This window comes from Marmota flaviventris, chromosome 2, assembly GCF_047511675.1.
Source record: "Marmota flaviventris isolate mMarFla1 chromosome 2, mMarFla1.hap1, whole genome shotgun sequence".
Classification (NCBI taxonomy): Eukaryota; Metazoa; Chordata; class Mammalia; order Rodentia; family Sciuridae; genus Marmota; species Marmota flaviventris.
Window position 1 is genome coordinate 43,473,896 of NC_092499.1, and position 22,984 is coordinate 43,496,879.

Consider the following 22,984-nt stretch of genomic DNA (forward strand, 5'->3'; position numbering starts at 1 on the left):
TCAAAACAAGTTTATATTACTGTGTTGAAAGTGATAAGAAAAGGCTTACCTCTAGATAATTTGAGGTGAAAGGCATTTTCGCCTATATAACTTTAAAAATATGGATGATGGCCACAGCACATAATAGTCTTAAACAGTCTTAAAGCTAATCATTTATTTTATCTTTTTCAATCTGAAGTTCAACTTAATTATAATTTATCCTCTGATCAGGGCTGTGCTGATGATATTTAACACTGAGCTTAGCAATGTAAATCCATTTTATAAAGAAAATTTTATCTTTCAACCAAAGTTCAATTAGCTGTATTTTTGTTTGTTCACCATTTAGTTTTTTCTCTGCAGTTGTTTAAATAGTATGTTAATCAGTGATGATAGAAAAGAAGTCAAATATATCATGAGTAGTTGTATTACTTTATGAATCCTTTGAGATTCATTAATTGAATGTAATATTTGCCTATTCCTACACTTAGTGATTTAATTTGCCTAAGATGAATGTGGGAAGTCTTCAATTTTCTCAGTCTAGTTGAGGAAGAGACTATGATAATATCAATATGTAACTTGGATTTTTTTTTTTTCTTTCTTTTTTATTGGTAAACTTCAGATGGCAAATCTGCAACAACAATGGAAGACATTCTTATTTTTGCAACTGGTTGCAGTTCCATTCCACCTGTAGGATTTAAACCCACTCCTTCAATTGAGTGTCTTCATATGGATTTTCCTGTTGGAAACAAGTGTAATAACTCTTTAACTCTTCCAATCACCAGTACATATAAAGAGTTTCAAGAAAATATGGACTTCGCCATAAGAAACACTCTAAGACTAGGAAAGGAAGAAAGTTCTCATTACAATGAACATTAAAATGTTTCTTTGAACAAAGAGATGCTTCTTTAAAAGCTGCTATTAAAAACTTTCTTTTGTTTCAAAAATCTATTAATCATCAGTTTTGAACAAACTTGTCACCTTCTTGACCCAATAAAATTTATGATATAAACATAAAGGAATGTTTTGGCCATTTAAACAAAACAGAAGTTTTTTCAATTAAGGCATTCTAGTCAAAATTGGTGATGTTTTTCTGTTTTCTTAATGTACAGGCTTCATAATCTTCAATGTAATTACTTTTAGAATGGTTGTACAAATTTGATTCAGGTATAATAGCATGGCAGGTGCCATTTTCAAATTTTTCTTTATTTTAAAGCATTAAATAGAAGAGCTAATTGATTAAATCCTGCTTTAGGAATCAGGCATAGATTCTGGGGTTTATACATTATATTTATGCTTTTCAAAGATGGCACTAAATCCATTGCTAAAATATTTCTAGATCACTGATTTATGTTAAAATTACCCACACTGCAATTAGGTTATTTCTAATAGGAAGTATTATATAAAAAGCAGAATTGCACAAAATTGTCTGGATTCTGGGCATGTTCCAGAGGCTTAAAAACACTTCTGAGGTGGATACAATGTAACTGAAAATACCTAAGAGAATAGTATCTTCTAAGTCTTGGTTTTAATCATAGACCTTTTTAAAAAAAACTGTGGTATTCAGTATGTCTAATCCATAATCACTTTAGGTATCTGAATGATCTCTGTGGATTATAATGTGTTATACATGGGTTTTGACATTATTAAGGTGGTTGTATTATAGGCAAACCAGCTCCATACCATTGTACAATTATCTTCTTTACCCTAGAAAGATATCTTTTTATATAAGCAATGTATAAAGTAAAAAAGAATATAAATAAAGTAAAAAATACAAACAGAATGAAAATCCCACTGTAATCTCACCATACAGATTAGTATTGTTTCTGTATATTCATCTATAAACTCCTGTCTTGTCTATTTTTAACAATAGTAATGCTACTAAAATTAACAAGAAATCATGTAAAAATAATTTGAAGATATATAGTTTCATACTCATGTTCCCATAGTTGTGCTCCTACCAAAAAAATTGAGAAATTGGATGTCCTTAATCTATTATCAGATCCCAATCTATTATGAAATATAAACGAGACAAAGCCCTGGTTTTCTGCTAAAGTAAATCATTATATAGTAGGTAAGGCATTATGAGAGATAAAATGTTTTAACCACAATTTTCTTGCTACATTTAAGTATTAGCTATGATCATAATCTCATCCTCCCGAAGATGAGACTCCCCAATACTCAAATTATTAATATTTTTTAAAGAAAATTACCAAGATTGACTTATGGTAATATATCTCTTAAAACCAAAGGAAAATGAAAACAATCCTAACATAATTTCCCTTATTACCTCATATTTTTCAAATTGTACTAACAGACCTAGCAAATTACTTACTTTAGTTATTTAACAATATTAATAAACAAGGCATTTCTTTGCCATGTGTTAAATTGTTAGATTATCAAAAGTAATTAAAGGGTCAGTTATTTTAAAAGTTTAATATCTAATATAAACCTCAAGCTCACCAAAGAGCTTTTATTCAAAATGTTTTGATAAATCAGGTATTTTATTTCTTAATGCATCTAGTTTTTATAAAAATTTAAAAGCCATTAAATCAATATAATCCTCCCCCCCAAAAAAAACAATTAGATCTACTTTCTGGTTTGTAGTTTTGATTAATTTCCCCTTGTATACTAATTAAAACCAATACAATACTCGCATGCTTTGTGAAGGTGGGGGTAGGGACTAGGAGCAACATGCTTGGTTAATAATAATTAAAACTGGTATTTCATTTCCTCCTTACACTTAAGTATAGAGAAGGCCTTAGTATAAGATGGTGTAAGTAATAATTCAGAATATTAGCCTCTTAAAGTGAAATGTAAATATATTGTAAAATGTTTTCTGGTTTGAAGGATGTCCTGTTATGATTTTTAGGTTAATCTGTACAGTCAAGGCATATCAGAGAAACCTGTTGGTTATTTATTTTCTGCAGTGTTACTTTGTCAAATGGTTTGTGTTATTCTGTTCCTATTCGTTTTACAGCACAATTCTTAACTGATGCGGAATTTTATAAAGGAATTATGCTACAAAGTTTGTATATGTATTTACCGTTTCAATTGTCTAAATGGCACGTATTATTTTAAGCTTGTTTTCTTTTACTTAATATTGAAGAAAACCATAAATTGACTATTATGCACCTATTATTAATGGTTTTGATTAGTTTTATATTCATTTCTTTAAAACAGTTTTAAAATTGTTTCTAGTATGGGTTCTTTATCTGTCGATCTTTTATCAATACTATTCTTGTACTTGGTCATTTTACTCTTTTAGAATTTAAGGTAAGGATTCTTTAAAATACCAAAAAGTTTTAGATTATAATTTTATACTTTGTAATATTTAGTTTCTACATTATGACAATTTTTTTTTAGTAAAGCAAAAGTCTTCATTTGTTTACTAGCTTGAGAATTTACTTTGACTTCTATTTAAAGCATAATTTTTCCCTAATTATATGGAGAAAGCTATTCAAATCTGCACTCAGTACTAAAATGCTAAGTAAACGGGAAATATGGATAAGTTTTCTCAGTGACTTTGCCTTTAGTATTCAATCATAATAAGAAAATGATCATTGATCATAAAATTTTTCTATTTATAAACATAATTATTGTATATAGTGATTAACATACTCTATTATTACTTTTTCTGTAAGCTGTTAGTTTTTTATGCTTCAAGTAATGCAAAGTTTTGTGCTTAAAGTAATGCAATACAAAACATAAGAAGAACACATGTAATGATGAAGTGGATGTGTATGACTTGTAGTTTAAGGAAATTTGGATTGCCTTGAACAGACCCAGTTTTCAAGTTCTGATTTTGACCCTTTTCAAATTCCCAAACATACTCTAATACCTACTGTATGCCAGGTGTTATGCTAAGTGATCATTTATATGTGAGCCTATTTCTCCCCATCTTAAAAGTGGCCAGATGTAATCAAAAAGCATGACAATGAAGTTTTCTGAATAAATGTGCCACTAAATGTGCTTATATAAACTAAATTAAAGAACTTGATGGGATTTCACAAGGTTAAGATTCTGACAAAACTGAGTAACATCCAAAATCCTGTACTCTCCACATTTGAGAGATCCTATAAGCAGCTGACAACCAGGAGCCTCTCTATACATGAAATGTTCTGAGGTAGTCTGTGATAACAGAATGCATTTTTTTTTAAATTTTTTATTGTGGGTTGTTCAAAACATTACAAATTTCTTGACATATCATATTCCACGCTTTGATTCAAGTGGGTTATGAACTCCCACCTTCACCCCATACCCAGATTGCAGAATCACATCAGTTACACATCCATTGATTTACAAATTGCCATACTAGTGTCTGTTGTGCTCCGCTGCCTTTCCCGTCCTCCACCCAGAATGCATTTTTATTCTTTGATTCTAATAATACAAAAGAAATACCATAATCTCAGCCCTTCAAGTATTATTCATCTGCTGCTACTGTTCTTCTCTGGGGTATATTTTTCTGTAAATTTATTACCCACAGGACAGTTTTTTTTTTTTTCCCCATACACATAACATACACCTACTAAACATAAATTTACCATTGTCTCAGTATTTTATGTTAGTATGACTCATGTAGTCCTCAAAAGGAGTCTTTGATGGAACTGAAACTGTTACATGATAGATTTGCATTTGTAAGTGGAGTTGGGTCTATGTTTTATATTCCCTGAAGAATGCAGTATGCAGTAGAACTTACCCATAAGGCAGGAACTGTCATTTGTCTAAAAAAAGACACTAGTTCATTGAAGATTTTTTGAAAATAGTTGTAATACCATTGAAGAAAACACTAGTTTCAAAGTTAAACTTTTAAGGCATCATCTATTATTTCAGAATTTTATGCAACTTCAAAAGAAACATTCAACAGCTAGCAAAATGTCAGCAATGAACCTTGAACATGAGAAATTGTATATCCATTTTTGACATCCAATAAAAATCTATGGATTATGGAAATTATCAGTCTGTTCTGTTGTGATCGCATGACTTCAAGTATACAAACATCAACAATACCCAACCCTCCCCACAGATACACACCCTACTTCAGTAATGTTTTGTGAATTTGTAATTAAAGACATTTTTGGCACCTTCCTGACTCCAGTATCCATGCAGGAAAAAACACCATAAAACTAGAGCACTGAGAGAGAGATTGAGATGAAAAAATCTACCATATAAGGGCAACGCTCCAAACGTCCTGTGTTTCTAGAAAAGGAAGGGGAATCCGGAGTTTCATGTACTTTAGTTCTGTGATTCTTACAAACCTTGAGTATTGTTACCATTTAAATGTAAGGACCAAAATATCTGTTCCGTATCATTAGCTTCCTAACACAGCAACAAATTCCTACTCTAGGGGATTAAATTCCTACTCTACATTTGAGAGGGTGTAGCTAGAAAGGAAACACCACCCGCAATTCAGACGTTAACTTCAACAGGATCTCCAAACTGTGTCCCAAGAGCCCAGGAGAAGCGGTCCCGCTGGAAGGCGGAGTGTGTTCCAAGCCCCGCCCCTCCGACCTCTGCTTCCGGGGCGGAAGGGACAGCCACGTCATCTGGCTCCGCTCGCCAGCCGGGCAGTGGATGGTGGGAGTCAAAATGGCGGCAGCGGTGGCGGCAGCCAGTATTCGGGAGAGACAGACAGGTACAGACTTATTTTCTTCTCTGTGGGTTTGTGCCTGCGCAGAGACATCCTTTCCATCTGCTTGTCGTCCTCATTTGGTTGTGGTGCGTGTAACTCAAAGACCGATCTCCAGGAGTTTAGTCTCCTAGTGCATCAAGAGCCCCTCCCCTTTGAGTTTTTGGTGAAGAGATGCAGTTCGCTTAAAGACTTGGCCCTCACCTGTGGTACCTGAGAAGGGGCTTCCGGAGTAGGCCGATTACTACAGTCTGCCTTTTACTACCGAGGCTCAGAAGGCTGTCAAGACAATATCTGGCAGCTGGTATTTTCTTTTCCTCTGTTGCCACTTAGGAGATCTCGAGGTTTGTATCTGTGCGTATTGCACGTCTCCCTGTTTTGTTTTTCACTTTAGTTTTAAAGTTTAAAGAACTCCATTTTCCTTCACCTGCACCACAGTTACAAAATTCAGAGATTCTTTTCAGAGTGGCTTTGTGCATCATCTCTCTCAGACCAGCCTTTTAGGGGAACCTAAAGAAAAATGCCTGGTGATACAGATTTCCTTCTTAAGCTTGCTGGAAGGGATAGAAGAATGGCAAAGCAAATTAACTAATGGCTTTCCCATTTCAATTGTTTGACGGATTAGTATTTTAAAACATGATAATTTTATCTTCAGTAGAGCATGTTTAAATAGCTTCCATTTATATAGCGAAATCTGGTAAAGATTCATATTCCCTTGAGTTTTAATGTTTTTCCATGTTAGATAGTTTTAGTGTTTCCTTATTCTTTGTAAACTTTGTGATGACGACTTGGTTTATGCATGTTAGCTCTAAACGAATGTTTATACCTGTTAACCAATGGTCTTGAAGTTTGTGAAGCTATATATTCTGAGGAGTTAATAAAAATAAACCATCTCCTTTTTCCCCTTTCCCATTGATATTTTTCTCCATAGGACTTATGATCTCATATACTGTGTGTCTTATTTGTTTTTACTAGTTTTTGTCCCCCAACTGAAATGAAAGCTACATGAGGACTGGTCATTTTTATTCGATTTGTTTTGTTTAGTGCTAGTACCCGTATAGCTAAGGCAGTGTCAGGTACATGGTGAGCACTCGCTAAACATTGAATGAAATGAATAGAAAACATAGATGACATTTATTCAGTGAATGAGTGAAGACAACATTCCAGGTAAGGATGAAGTTACATTAACCAAGTCTAAAAATATGAATAGTATATTTAAAGCCAATAAAGAAAACTAGTTTATTATTTCAATTAAAATGCAGTAATATAAGCCTTGGGGAGTTAAACTCTGGTGATCTTAAAATTACATTCTTATATAACTCTTATATATAAATGTATTCTGGCCATGTACTTCATTAACAAATCCACTGTGTCAAACTATCTTTGACCAAGTTAGCAAAGAGTCAGTTGGAGAAATTTTCCTAGATTGGGCTGAGAAAGCAAATGTGAGACTGTCTATCTTCTCACACTGGCCTCTTTCAGTTAACTAAGGTCCAACGCTAGAGAACACTGAATGCCTGAGGTCCACATGGCAGCCTGACTATATAGTTCTTCCTAGTTGTCACATATCAAGAATGTGAACAGCTTTTTCTACAAAAAAGGTGTCTTTCTCTAGGACTGTGAGTGCCAGAGTAGTGTTTTTTCTTTATTTCCTGGAGATGGGAAAAAGAGCTGTGCTAAAGCAATGGGAGAGTTAACCCAAGGACATCTTTTTGCCTCTTGTAATATTTTAATTTTACATGCAAAAGTGTTCTTTTATTTATGTATATTTTTATGTAATACCGTAATATCTCTGAGGCTTTGAGATAGGCATAAATTGTTGGTAATGTGCATTATTAACTGGTCATTAGGTGCTAATAAACATTCTACTAAAAATGTTTGAATAAACCCACTTAAATATTTAAGCACAGTCAGCCCACTGTATCTCTGAGTTATGCATCCACATAGTCAATAAAGTACAAATAAAAAATATTCTAAACGAACGTGTCTGTACTAAACACATGCATTACTCCCTAAATAATACAGTATAATAGCATTTTCATTGTCTTAGATATTATAATATAGCCATGACTTAAAGTATATGGGAAGATTTGCATAGGATATAAGCAAATACTATCCCATTTTATATGAGGGACTTGGCCTCCAAGGATTTGGTATCCATCAATCTCCTGTGGGACAGTTATCAAGGGACAACTGCATGTTATTGAAGTGTAATCTCTTCAGTGATAAAGGTGTTACAGCATTATTCCTACCTCAATATACAAGCATTTAATAGAAGTTTCCTATGAGTAAGTAGGGCATATAAATAGATTTTGGGGTGATTTTAGTATTATGTAGTTCTTTCTGTGGTAGGAGTTCAGAGTGTGAGTATTTCTGTATTATTTAATAAAGTGACTCAAATGCTTTTTAAATTTTTATTTATTTTTGGTACTGGGGATTGAATCCAGGGATGCTTAACCACTGAGCCACATCCATAGCCCTTTTTATTTATTGAGACAGTCTCACTAAGTTGCTCAAGGCCTCGCTAAATTGCTGAGGCTGGCTTTGAACTTGTGATCCTCCTGCCTCAGCCTCCCAAGCCACTGGGATTACAAGTATCCACCATGACCATGCTAGTCCCTTTTTAAAATCAAGTAGATTTAATGTTGCCAATCTTTGAAATATTAAATCACCTAATACATTTTCTTGAATATTTGACTATCTGTTTCATATAGAAGTATATTAAAAATTTTTCATTTTCCTTAGAAAATATGTTTAAGTCTACATGAAGAGATGAACAGAAAAAAAAATACAAAATTATACATAGGTCATAACTGCTGTGGTTATTGAAATTGTATATTTTCTTAGCCAGAATTATCAGTTATCTAATACACCCATGGGAAAGTCTCATTTTCCCTCCAACATAGAATTTTAAGCAGCATAACTTTTCAGAAAATCTGATAGGATAAATAGGTTGTAAAAATGTACTCTTGGGTAACCAAAAAATAGATCTGCTGCATATAACCTATAGATAATTTTTTGCCTTTAGAAAGACTGATCTTAATCTATGCTTTCAGCCAGGCAATAAATAGACAACAGCACCAGTTATCTGTTAAGATCATGATTAAAAAATTTGTTTTTAAATCTACATAAAATTCAGTGTGGGATAGTCAGGAGAAATGGAAAAACACTTTTTGCTCAATAGTTTTTACAATTTCATTTGGGACAAATAAATGCCTCTTATAATCAGTTCTGCATTTTGTTTTTAGATAGTTAATAATAATATAGAGAAAATATAAAGTCCTTTAAAAATAGTAATATTTGACAAAACTTTTTATTTTCAGTGGCTTTAAAGCGTATGTTGAATTTTAATGTACCACATGTTAAAAACAGCACAGGAGAACCAGTATGGAAGGTAAGAGCTTTTTTTCTTAACCCTTATTGATGGTAATTGGTTGAAATTTCTTTGTTAATACTGAATTTATAATTTAGTTATAGTTCATGAATATTTTGTTTTTATTTACCATGGCATCTTCATATGAATTGTTTTGATAAACATTTTATGGAGTGAGACTGGCAAAAAAAATAGTAATTATCTAGAACATCCTTCTGATTGCTTAGGTGGGTTCTCACTGATAGTTCTGGCTGATGTTTTGTTTCTTAGCTTTGCAAGTCTATACATTGGCTCTTACAAGCTTTCTCAGGATTAGGTAGATTCAGGAGTACTGATCCATTTTAACCAGCTCATTGGAAAGTGGTCTATTTATAAACCACAGTGCCAATTTATTAATTTATGAGCTTTAAAACTGCTCAGTAGACCCAGAAAGCAACCTACAGTCTTCAAAGAGATTAAAATGTCATTGATTAGGTTTAAACTTATTAGTTTATTATCATTTATATTTGTCTCTTGGTAAGAATTAAGAACAAATCAACTTGGTTAGAATTATGGGTGTTATGAATGATCTAATGAGTCTTTATAGGTCCTTTAACTCTCAGTGGGGCTAAAATGATTCATATTGCATTCATAGTTTAAGATTCAGTATCCCCTAATATCGCCCTTATTTTCTTTCTTTGTTTATTGTTTGAGGTGGGGGGGGGGGTGGTTTTTTTGTTTTGTTTTTTGGTGGGCTTTTTCTTATTGCTTCTTACACAATTATATACTTGTTTCTTTATAAGTTCTACATTGAGTCTGTGAGTTAAATAGGTGGAGAAACTTCTTGGGTACCGTTTTGTCAAGATACTTTCCCTACCCATCACTTTTATACCACCAGATAAATAATACAGATATAGTCTCCACCCTCCTTATCTGCAGGGATACGTTCCGAGATGCCCAGTGAATTCCTGAAACTGCAAATAGTACCATACCCTATGTAGTTAGTCCTCTGTATCTGTGGGTTCTGTGTACATGGATTCAATTAGATTCTGTCAACCACAAATCCAAAAAAAATTTTTTTGATTTTGTCTATACTAAACATGTACAAACTCTTTTTCATTATTCCCTAAACAAGATAGTATAGCAACTGTTTATGTAGCTTTAAAGTATACAGGAGTGTTGTGTGGATTATATGCAAAACTGTGCCATTTTATGTAGGGTACTTGAGCACCCAAGGATTTTGGTATCCGTAGAGGATCCTGGAATCAATCCCCCAAGGGTACCCAAGAATGACTAGACATATATGTTCTATTCCTATATATACACACATATGGTAAAGTTCAGTTTACACATTGGGTGCAGAAAGATTAACAACAATAACTAGTAAAAATAGCAGTTATACCAATCTACTGTAATAACATTTCCAGCACTATTACTGTTTAGTTTTGGGGCTATTATTAAGTAAAATAAGGGTTATTTGAAAACAGGCACTGTGATACTGTGACAAGATTTGATAACCAAGTCAGCTGATAAGTGACTATTAAACAGGTAATATATACCACATGGACGCATTTGGACAAAGGGGTGATTCATGTCTTAGGCAGTATAGAACAGCAGCATTGTGAGAGTTGGGCAGGATACAACAGGATACATGAAATGTCATTTTGCTACTTAGAACAGTACACAATTTAAAACTTACATATTGTGGGGGATTTTCCTGGAATTTTCCACTTTTTTGTTTGTTTGGTACCAGGGATTGAACAGGGGCACTTAACCACTGAGCCACATCCCCAGCCCTTTTTGTAAATTTTATTTACAAAATAAACTCACAGTCATCCTGCCTCAGCTTCCCCAGATGCTGGAATTATAGGTGTGTGCCACCACACCTGGCTCCACTTAATATTTTCTGACCCCATTTGACTGCAGGAAATGAAAACTGCAGAAAGTAAAATTGCAAATAAGGGAAAACTAATGCATATTGAGATTTAAAGAGAAGACTTTTGAGATCCACAACATCCAACCTCTTATAACTATGGCAGAAAGAGTTTGAAATTCTCTAAAGAAAATCCTAGCATTTAAGAAAACTGTTTTTATAATAGCTCATTTCATTCTCAGTAGCAGTTTCTTTCTCTGTGAAGAATTATTAAAGTAGTTGTGGAAAACACCAGTTGAAGTTCTCTTTTATTTGCTCTCACTCTAAAATTAATTTTAAGTTAAAAGACCCAGTTGTAGTTTTTAATCATTCCTCAAAGGTATCAGTTTTAATACTTTTAGAATGGGGAATGCATTTGATAGAGGAAGTCTATCAAGTACTCTTTAGGGACTTAATTTTTTAAGTGAATGCTTTATTTACCTGAGACACCTAAGTTATCAAATTTTCTTTATGACAGTGGGACTTGTTACATATTGGTTTTAAAAGTGGCTAATTTCTACTTTTTGTTTTGTTTTTTGTTTTGGGGGGTTTGTTGGGGTTTTTTATTTTATTTGTTACAGAGATCAAAACCAGGGGTGCTATACTACTGAGCTACATTCCCCATCCCTTTTTTATTTTCAAGACAGGGTATTTTTAAGTTGCCCAGGCTGGCTCAGACTTTCAATACTCCTGCCTCAGCCTCCTGATTGGCTGGGATTACAAGCATGTGCCACCTTGGCCACTACATTATCATTTTTAGAAAGTATCTATGTGAACCGGAAAAAAGCAAGCAGAGGAGTGTGCAAGTTTGCTGTATGTTGTAAGTCCTTTATAAAGTTTAAAATAAGATTTCATAGTCTCTTGGAGAGGTTTTTGTTTGGGGGAGGGGGTTAGAAAAAATATAAGAAAATTATATAATTATTGATTTATTTTAGCCTAAGCAGTAATGCTTTTAATATTACTTCATGGGTGGATGTTTTGATAAATAATGTTGGAAAATATTAAATTGAGACAAATATAACATTTACTTCAACATCATCTTAATATTGGTTCCCTATTGATTATTCACTAATAATGATGTTTTTAAAAACATGGTTTTTTTTTCTTTAAAGGTTCTTGTTTATGACAGATTTGGACAAGATATAATCTCTCCTCTGTTATCTGTGAAGGAATTAAGAGATATGGGAATCACTCTTCATTTGTGAGTTTTATATATTTTCTAATAATAACATTTATTTTCAAATAAATTATCAAATATTTTTTTACCACCTTAAAATCAAATTATTCAGGAACATTGAGAGAGAAAAATAATATTCACTTACAGATTCTGTGTAATATAGGAATAGTCCCCCTATATCTTCTTTTATTCACCTCTCTTTTTCTGAGGTTAAAAAATAATCCTCACTCCAAGGTTATACAGTTTCAGAATTTAAATTTTCTCTTGTGTCCTCCCATAGATTTGGTTGACCATCTGCATGAAGGGAAAGAACTAGTAGTCTGCAGCTCTCTTCCAGTTCTATAAGTGTTCTATTTCTTTAATTTAAATGTACCCTTTTTAAAAAAATTTTTTAGTTGTCAGTGGACTTTATATGAATTAGTTTATCATTAATATGAACAATTTATTTGACAACCTGAAGTAATGACTGTTAATCATCATAGAAGACTGTGCTGTCTTAACTGTTAAGTTTACTTAATTATATTGCTTCTGATGTGTTTGATAAAAGTAAAACAAATTATGCTACATTAAATACTTGCCCAGTAGAACTTTGGAGACAGGCTGTGTTCCTGAATATATACTGATGCTATTGTATACTGAGGAATCCAGTTTTATTGTGTTCTAACCTATTTGCATTTTGTTCTATTCTTGAAGTTATAACCAATTTTCACTTTATGGTTTTATAATATATTGAAGTATAATCTTAGTGGAAACATGGTTTTAGATTTTCAGTGAGTCCCATGTCAGAATCTGGCTTAATAATTTTAATTTTTTAAATTATATAATGAATGTTTATCTAAAATTAATAGAATATGGTGTTGTATCTTCTCCTTCCTTCCTTCCTTCCTTCCTTCCTTCCCTCCCTCCCTCCCTCCCTCCCTCCCGGTGCTAGGGATCAAATTCAGAACCTTGAGCGTGCTAGGCAAGAACTCTACCATTGATCTGCACTGCCACGCCATATACATCAATTCCAAATATACTTTACACTTTTTTGTATTTCTTTGATTGGGAGTTGTATTATAATTGATGGCTTGCATGATTGGCAGCATTTTCTTAATGTTATACATAATATGTTTTAAAATTGATACCACCTTGGATTTGATGAAATACAGTATTTGACAGGTGTTTTTTTTCCCCCCTTTGATTTTTTATTAGATTTCAAACAAAGTTGCTTTGGTAACATATTAATTCTTATGAACTAAACTGAAGTTTAGCTTGTGTTATCCTTGGAAATGATGGATTATTAATAAGCCTAGTTTCCTATTGATACTTTACTAAGTATTTAACTCCTTTATTTTAATAGTTTAAAAACTCAAATTTAGAAAATATAAGTGATTGTCCCACAATAGAGCAACTACTTAATAGCAGAGCAGTATGGCCAGATTGCTTGTCTCCTAATTCTATGCTATTTGTTTTTTGAATCATAATAGCTCAATAACAGTGCCTAATAGAAGTGAAGCCTAACTAGGTATTTCCTTAAGGGGTGACAAAATAGAGTGAGGCTTAACTAGGTATTTCCTTAAGGGGTGCCAGTTTGAAAGTCTAGGAAGCAGGGAGTTATTGCCATGAGAGCATGGAAAGATTGCATTAACTACCATGGCAAACTCCTGTGAGCCTTGCTTCTAACTATTCTTCCCTGTTTTCTGGAGAATATGACAATAATTTTCCTCTGCAAGCTAGTTTAGATTGCTATGTAGGATACAGTAACCACAAGTTTATTGAGTATGAAATGGTGATTATAGCCTGTTAGATAATTGGGAAGCTGGCATAAAAAGAAAGCAAGCCATCAAATGTTCATTCTCACTATCAGTAGCAGCAGCTAGACTGATGGAAGAAGTTATTAAATGCAGATCCACTAGGGGTATGTGAATTTTCACTCTTCTTGATTAAGGAAAGGTGACTGGAATGGGGTGAATAGTGTAGAAATATAATGTTAGTCATATTTCCTGATATAAGCATGGTAAAAATCTTACAATGAAGAATAAAGAAATTTTATGACTAAGATATTTAAATAAAAATATTCCCCTGATAAAAAAGAGAAAACTCTCTAGTATATAATCTGTGGGCTCCTTAGGTGATCGCTCATGAATTCTTTTATAGCACAGAAAATATGCAAAAGTAAATTGGGGCTGGGGTGTAACTCAGTGGTAAAATGTGTGGTCAGCATGCTTAAGGCCCAGGTTTTGGGCTGGGCTTGTGATTCAACGGTAGAGTGCTTGCCTAGTACGTGAAAGACCCTGGGTTCAGCACCACATAAAAATAAATAAATAAAGATAGTGTGTCCAACTACAACTAAAAAATATATATATTAAAAATTTTTTTTTTAAAAAGGCCCAGGTTTCAGTACCCAGTGCCACATTTTAAAAATAAAAATAAGTTTTAAGGAAACATTCATTTTCATTTTAAAAACAATTGATTTCATGTGTGATTAAATTTTTGCATTGCTTCTAAGAATTCCACCTGCTTTGTTTTCCCTTTTGGGTATAGCTATACTTTTTCTTCCTACTCACAACCTCTGCCTTATATTTCTGTAAAAAATGGGAATAAATTGATTTTGAATGTGCTTTAGTTTTCATTCAAGAAGATTGATAGTAGAAAAGAATGTCTGACTATAAGAGATTTTAAAAATAATTTGAATGAAATGAAAACTAATGAGAAATTAGACTCTTCCTTATAAATAATGTTAATACTAACTAACTGCCTGGACATTTTTGTTTGTTTCTTAAGAATAAAGTTAGGTTAACTAACTGATTAAGAGCACCAAGAACTTTAAGAGCAATGGTCACTGTCCTTGAGCTGGCGAGCTAATAGTTTGAGAAATAGTGTTCTAAACTATCTTTTTAAATAAATGACGAAGAAATAAGTGAGTTTTATGTTTTTTATGTCTTCTAGGCTTCTGCACTCTGATCGAGATCCTATTCCAGATGTTCCTGCAGTATACTTTGTAATGCCAACTGAAGAAAATATTGATAGAATGTGCCAGGTAATATGCGTTCTTATTTTACCTGACACTTGAATATTGATCCAGACATTATTCAAAAACTGTCTTGGATGTCTAGTGTAGAGAATCAGATATTTCTTTACCCAGCTTTCCACTTTGATTTTTTTAGGCTGTCTTTGAATTTTAAATAGCTCAAGAGATTTTTTTTTCTTTTTTTGTAAGACTGTAACTGAAGAAACATTCTATCAGTAGAGGCTGAGTCTAGCCTTTTAAAAAAAAAAAGTCTAAGTATATTACCTTTAAAAATAGAGTTTTGAGCTGGACGTGGTAACATACACCTATAATCCCAAAGCTCAGGAGGCTGAGGCAGGAGGATAGTAAGTTCAAAGCCAGCCTCTACAAAACCAAGGTACTAAGCAACTCAGTGAGACCTTGTCTCTAAATAAAATATAAAATAGGACTGAGGATGTGGCTCTGGTCAAGTGCCCCTGAGTTTAATCCCTGGTACACACACACACACACACACACACACACACACACACACACAAATAGAGTTTTAAGCCAGGCATGGTGGCTCACGTCTATAATACCAGTGACTTGAGAGGCTGAGGCAGGAGGATTGCAAGTTTGGGGCCAGCCTCAGGAATTTAGTGAGGCCCTAAACAACTTCATGAGACCCTGTCTCAAAATAAAAAAGTAGAAAGGGCTTAGGATGTGGCTCAATGGTAAAGAGCCCCTGGATTAAATCCCCAGAACAAAAAATAAAAAAGAATTTTGGTTTACTCACATAGTAGGAACATTGAGAATAGGAAATCTAACCTCATGTAGAATTACTGTAATGTAATCAAATACCCCACTCTTTCTATCTCTTTTAGTTTATTGGGGTTTTTTTTTCATCTTGCTTGTTGCTTCATGGATGTAAGGTGGCAGTTGCAGCTGCAGACATCACATCTGTGTTCACAGCAAGAAGAAATGATAAATGAACTGTGCCAACCTGTCTATTCATTTAGATCAGGAAAGCTAAACCTTCCCAAAACTCCAAAAGGCATATTTAAGTCTGAGTGGAATTAGTTTCAAGAGATGCTACGTTAATATTTAGATGAATGTATCGACACCCCAAAGAAAATTTGGATTCTTTTAGCAAGGAAAAGGCAAAAAATAGATATTAGATACTAACAGTGTTTGCCAGAAGTCACAACTTATGTCCGTGTTCTAAACTATTGAATCAATTTGTTATATAAATTTTTAGTGAAGGCACATATTTTTGTGTTTTGTAACTTTATGGATACCCATGATACCCAGCTACCTCTTTTTACCCTGTACCAACCCAACTGTGTCATTTTTTAAAGATAAATTACTTCGATCTCTTCATTCTTCCTTTTTTAAATAACAGGGTTTTGTTTTGCTTTGTTTTGTTTTGTTTTTTGGTACCCAGGATTGAACTCATGGGCACTTAACCACTGAGACACACTGAGTTGCTTAACACATCACTAAGTTGCTGAGGCTGCCTTTGAACTCATGATCCTCCTGCCTCAGCCTTCTGAGCCGCTGGGATTACAGGTGTGCTTCACTGCGCCTGGCAGCTTTATTATAATGCAATTTACATACATGCCATATAATTTGCCCATTTAAATTGTAAAATTCAGTGGCTTTTAGTATATTCACAGAGTTGTATAAGCCTCACCACAGTCAATTTTTATCACGTCAAAAAGAAACTTTGGGGGCTAGGGTTGTAGCCCAGTGGTAGAGCACTTGCCCAGCACTTACGGGCACTGGGTTCAATCCTCAGCACCACATAAAATAAATAAATAAGATAAAGGTATTGTGTTCATATACAACTAAAAATATTTTACAAAGAAATTACTCTCTTACATCTCTAACCCCAACCTTCATCTGCTCCTGTCCCTAAGCTACATCTGTTTCTATAAATAATGTATATTCTGTCCATTGCATATAAATGGAATCATAATATATGATCTGGCTTCTTTCTCTTAGCTTAATGTTTTCAGGGTTTATCCATATTGTAGCATGTGTCAGTACTTCATTCCTTTTGGTGGCCGAATAGTGTTCTATTGTGTGGATATGCCAAATTTTGTTACCTGTTTATTAGTTAATGGGCATTTTAGTTGTTTCCATGTTTTGGCTATTGTAGATAATATACTGTTGTAAACATTTATGCACAAGATTATGTGTGGACATGTTTTCATTTTTCTTGTTTCCATAAACATATGGAAATGAAATTGTTGGTTCAAATGATAATTCTATAGTTAGCTTTGAAAAAATGATGGACTATTTTCCAAAGTGGTAGCACATTTTAAATTATCACTAGCAGCATAAGTATTACAACTTATCCGGATGTTTGCCAACACTTACTGACATTTTTATTGTAATTATCTTTAAAGATCTGAAGAGATGTCTCATTACAGTTGTAATTTACATTCCTGTAATGTGTGATATTAAGCATCTTTTTTTTTTTTTTTTTTTTTTTAATAGGGTACCAGGGATTGAACCCAGGGATGCTTAACCACTGTGCCATATCCTTAGCCCTTTTTGTGTTTTATTTAGAGACAGGGTCTTGCTCAGTTGCTGAGGCTGGCTTTGAACCCTCCTGCCTCTGCTTCCCAAGTCGATGGGATTATAGATATGGACCTTTTAAGCATCTTTTAACATGCTTCCCATTTGTGTATTTTTGGAGAAATGTCTGTTCATATTTTTTACTCATTTTTTAATTGGGTTGTCTTTTTAATCATTATGTTGTTAGGCAACTTTATATGTTCTGGATAGTAGATTCTTACCACATGTATGGTTTGTAAATATTTTTACCTATTCTGTGGATTGTTTTCACTCTCTTGATAGTACCCTTTGGTACTCAATTTTTTTTAATTTTGATGAAGGCTAGCTTATGTCTGTTTGGTTGTTTGTTTTTTCTTTAACTGCTTGTGCTTTTGTTGTCATGTTTAAGAAGCCATTCCAAATTTCTGTTTCTTTTCCAAATTTTATAGTTTAAGCTCTTGCATTTAGGTCTTTAATCCATGTGGAATTAATTTTGTATATAGTGTTTGGTGGGGTGCCCAACTTCATTCAGTTGCTTGTGGTCCAGTTGGCCTAGCATCATTTGTTGAGGAAACTATTCTTTCCTTGATGAATGATTTTGGCAGGCTTGTGAAAAATCAATTGACAGTAAATTTATTTCTGGACTCTTAGTTCTGTGCCTTTCATCTCTACATCTTTCCTGGTCCCTGGACCAAGGAAATTTGTATTGCTTGGTGGCAATGTTGAAATAAGAAATTGAGTCCTTTTTGTATTTCCTTTTCAGGATTGTTTCTACTTTTTAGAATCCTTGAATTTTCAAATGAATTTTAAGATTAGCTAATTGGTTTTACAACAAAGTCAGCCAGGTTCCAATATGGATTGCAATGAATCTGCAGATCAATTGAAAGTATTACAGTCCTACCAATATTAAGTTTTTTGATCTCTGGACATCTTTCCATTTAGATCTTCATTACTTTTTTTATAGTACTATGTAATGTTTAGAATATAATTTTTTTATGTTTCTCTTATTTATTTCTTCATATGAATACAATTGTTGTCTTAATTCCATCTTTATTATTGTTTGCAAGTATGTGGAAATCCAGTTGAGTTTTGTATTTATCTTATATCCCTCAACCTTGCTAAACTTCTGTGTCCTTTTGAAATGTGTCCATTACTCTTTAACCACTTCCTAATTTCTCTGCCCAGCCCTGAATTCAGCTAGTAGTTTTAGGAACCTTGGTTGCTTTCTGTAGAGAATGATATTCAGAAATCAAGACCTGAGCTGACCTGCTCATTGTAAGTAGAGTGTCAGTATTCTTAGGTCCTCTCAGAGTACAAAGCTAGAAAATACATATGTACATGCACACATACACTTTTATGTCTGCATTTATTTGTATAATTCTTTAGGGCCTCACTGAATAGCTAAGGCTGGCTTTAAACTCACCATCCTCCCACCTCAGTCTCCTGAGCAACTGGGATTATAGGCATGGGCCACCACACCCACAGCATTCTTTCTTGATGGTACCTATTACAGTTGATAACATCTTAGATTTGAGGAAATGTAGTTATTTAGATATCTATATCTAGAGTTTAAGAAGATAAGTAAATTTGATTTAAGAATTTATATAACTTAACTCTATTTTTGAATGAATTGGTAATTAGAGTATGATGTATCTTTGTATAGTGAAGAACATGTGTCATCCCATGACCAGAGCAATAGAAGGTAGTATCTGCCAAATATAGCAAACATTTTATTATGTTAGATATTTTTAGATATTTATTATGTTGGGTATTTTAAGAAAACATGGATAAGCCAGGCACAGTGGCACATGCTTATAATCCCATTGGCTCACAACGTTGAGGCAGGAGTCTCGAAAGTTCAAAACTAGCCTCAGCAACTTAGCAAGGTTCTAAGCAACTCAGTGAGGCCCTAAGCAACTCAGTGAGACCCTGTCTCTAAATAAAATGAAAAAGAGCTGGAGATGAGGCTCAGTGGTTAAGCATCTCTGGGTTCAATCCCTGGTACCCCAAAAAAGAAAAGAAAAATATAGATAAGCTATTTCAGAGCAATTTTGTATTTTGTTATTAATAGGATTTTGTTAATAATAAATATAACTTTATTAAGATACCTTTAGTAACCAAATGCCTAATACTTCTTCATAACTTTGTTCTCTTGGGGGGTGTGTGTGTGTGTGTGTGTGTGTGTGTGTGTGTGTTAGAGATTGAAACCAAGGTATTTTACCCTTTTTTATTTTTAGACAGTCTTGCTAAGTTGATGAGGCTAGCCTTGAACTTGGGAGTCTCGTGCCTCAGTTTTCTGAACTGCTGTGTACCACTTAAACCGGTTTAGGATAATTTTCTTGATTGTCACTTATATATTTTATCTTTTAAAATAGGTTTCTTATCCTATTTTATTCATGATCATCCTTTATACTGCCCTATAAGAATGAAGTATTTTTGGTGTTTGTAGGATCTTCGGAATCAGCTCTACGAATCATATTATTTAAATTTTATTTCTGCTATTTCAAGAAGTAAACTGGAAGATATTGCAAATGCAGCATTAGCAGCTAGTGCAGTAACTCAAGTAGCCAAGGTAAAAGATTTTGGTCGATTGATAACATTTTGTTAATATAAAATGTAGCAGTGTTTTGAAAGCTGTTAATTGACATAGGTGTCTTATTTATAATGACCAAAACAACCTAAGAAATGTTTAGATGCAATGCTTTTAGAAAGAATTCTGATAATGTAAATTGTCTGTATCTTAAACTAGGTAAAATAAAGCAAAGTAAAGGAACCTACTTTTCAGTGAATACAAAAGACTGAAATAAAAAAACATCAATTTTTGCTTTGTATAGTTTTTAGCTTAATTTAGAAATAGTTTGAAATTGTGTGGTAATGAATTATGTTATGTTAATTGTATTAACATGGTTAAGAACTTTATTGACATTGTTTTTTCTAATCAGGGTAATTACCATATTATCACCAGATCTTTTCTTACTTAAGCAAGATGCTCCAAAGAGGCTATGTGTTATATTACAAAAAAAAAGGAATTCACAACAGGCCAGCAATTCTATACCATAGTGACTTTTTATCAGGTTCAGCTTTCAGTTATAAGTGAATTTGTGCAATATATTCCTGCTTTTGGCCCTGTTACACCCTATCCTTCTTGAATTTGAAGAAGATGTGAAAATTTTAGGGCACTATTTAGGCCATAAAAGTCTTAAGTATGCATTTTTCCCCCACTAATAGATTTTTTATTCTTAGATTTAGATAGTCCACTAGTGCTTCTTACTAGTTCTTGCGACTTCTTAATATTCTTGCTTGAAATTTCTCATTAAAAAATAGGAATAGTTTTCAATTGGCTTAACTAAATTTAATATATTTCAAATAGTTTTATTAATTTTTCTCTTTATTTGCACCTCCAAAGACCTGGTATAAATTTTCCACACTATATTTTTTAAATTTGTGGTATAAAAACAATTACTATGACTTTCTTAGGAAAGTATGATTATAATGAACATAAAAATTAAAATTGTGATTTTTTTTTCAAAATTAATATTCATTCCCATCATAAGCACAATTTAAATTTTTCTGCTAAAATTTTGATTTCTGAAAATGTTACTCTCCTCCCTTATACTTATTGTCCTAAAGCTTGTTTTTGTTATTTTTTTAATATTCTTAACCTCCTCTTTACCCAATTAGACAATCTTTGCACAGTTTTTTATTTAGTGAATGTAATTATGATGGTTTCCACTTTTGCCATTATTAGATTAAATCAGATTAAACTTTCTTTAAATATGGCTATATTATAAAATAGATACATAAACCTTTTCTTTTGTTTTTAGGTTTTTGATCAGTATCTCAATTTTATTACCTTGGAAGATGATATGTTTGTGTTGTGTAATCAAAACAAGGAGCTTATTTCATATCGTGGTATGTAAAAATAAGAATATTGCAATTCATTGTTAACAAAGTGAACAGTACAGTATATATAAAAAATAAGTGAACATGTGTATAATGTACTCTAAAACCAGATTTATTTACAACAGTGAGCTATTAAAAAATTTTTAAAGCACATAGAGAAAACAAGTCAGACTAAATTCTCTCATATATAAACATCTAATAAACTTGTTTTGTAAAGTTAGTGAAGTACCAGTTCTCTGACCTTTTAAGTGCTCCCATAGTAATTCATATGAATGGTTCATTCATACCAAGTAAAACACTATTTTAATTCAGGATAAAGTTAATTGCCTAGTCCTTACCTTAGAATAAGACACTTCACTTTTCCATACTTATAAAATACTAGCTCACATGATAAGCTCTCTAAGGAAATAGAGTATGAATCTTTTGGTTTTGTTAAGATCGGTAATATGCTATCTTTTCAAATTAAACAAAATCTCTAAAAGAATGTATTTGCTGAATTATCAGTGTGAGAGAATTTCTCTTTTTTTATAGTGGTTGTTATTCACAAAAGTACCCTTACAATTAATTGGTTTGTAAATTAATTAGCAACTTATTTAACATGTTTAAAACCTAATATTTCTTAAACGTTTAAGTTATAAAAATAGGCACCTTTACTTTTACCTTGATTAGTTAAATTGAACAGATTAAAGTCTCCTAATAATCAGAAAACTTAGTTTTTTAAGTTACCTTAAACATTTTGCATTATATCAATAGGTTCACTGTATTTTCTTTTTTTAAGTAATTCACATACCAGACAAGGCAAATTTATAAAATGATCAAGCTAAACTTGCCCAAATATTTAGTTAGTTCTTTTAAAAAAACTAAACTTGTAATCTAAAATTCATTAAGCATTCAAATATTAATAAATTTAAATTTTCCTATACCTGTCAACTTTTTCATAAAGATCACAAGTTTCAGTATAACACAGGTTTTTAATTCTGCCAGTATTTCAAAAAAATTTACAAAGGGTTATTAAAATGAGTTGGAAACCATAATCTAGAGCTTGTTATATAATTTATTAACAATAATATTATTAGTAATCATTCACCTGTTTTCTCAAAAAAAATCTCTGAAAACATAATTATTTCAAAGTTATCATAAATGGTTTATTTGTTGCTTAAGTTTTTTAAGTGTTTCATGAATGGGCTAATGGAACTAATGGATTAGTTACTAATTTAATCATATAGCTAATCACCCAGACTCTCAATAATAATAGTAGTAGAAATTACTTGTTTTATGCCAGTCATTGTGTTAGCTACTTTATAATATAAGCCTGTTTACTCCTCAGAATAAGTTTGTGAGGTAGGTATTATTTCCATTTTCCATAGGAGAAAAATGAGGAATAGCTATTTAAAAAAAAAAAGCACCTTTACTTTTGGGTCAGGAAATAGCAGATAGTTCTTTTAACCAGTGAGTAATTGTATGCCAGATTCTCTCAAGCATTATTAAGTGCTTTAAACAAA

The 22,984-nt window shown here is 32.7% G+C and overlaps 2 protein-coding genes across 4 annotated transcripts in view; both read left to right on the forward strand.

Moving 5' to 3' along the window:
* G2e3 (G2/M-phase specific E3 ubiquitin protein ligase) overlaps positions 1 to 4,935 on the forward strand; it is a 61,719-nt gene extending 56,784 nt beyond the window's left edge. For all 3 annotated transcript variants that reach the window (XM_027929757.2, XM_071607800.1, XM_071607801.1), the window contains one exon: positions 599 to 4,935. In XM_027929757.2, the coding sequence (XP_027785558.2) occupies positions 599 to 855 (257 nt within the window). In that variant the 3' untranslated portion in view covers positions 856 to 4,935. The remainder of the gene's footprint in view (positions 1 to 598) is intronic.
* Positions 4,936 to 5,512: 577 nt separating this feature from the next.
* Scfd1 (sec1 family domain containing 1) overlaps positions 5,513 to 22,984 on the forward strand; it is a 94,695-nt gene continuing 77,223 nt past the window's right edge. Inside the window, exons 1-6 of the mRNA XM_027929687.3 lie at positions 5,513 to 5,611; positions 8,929 to 8,999; positions 11,982 to 12,070; positions 14,978 to 15,068; positions 20,029 to 20,151; positions 21,404 to 21,491. Of these exons, the coding sequence (XP_027785488.1) occupies positions 5,551 to 5,611; positions 8,929 to 8,999; positions 11,982 to 12,070; positions 14,978 to 15,068; positions 20,029 to 20,151; positions 21,404 to 21,491 (523 nt within the window). The 5' untranslated portion in view covers positions 5,513 to 5,550. The remainder of the gene's footprint in view (positions 5,612 to 8,928; positions 9,000 to 11,981; positions 12,071 to 14,977; positions 15,069 to 20,028; positions 20,152 to 21,403; positions 21,492 to 22,984) is intronic.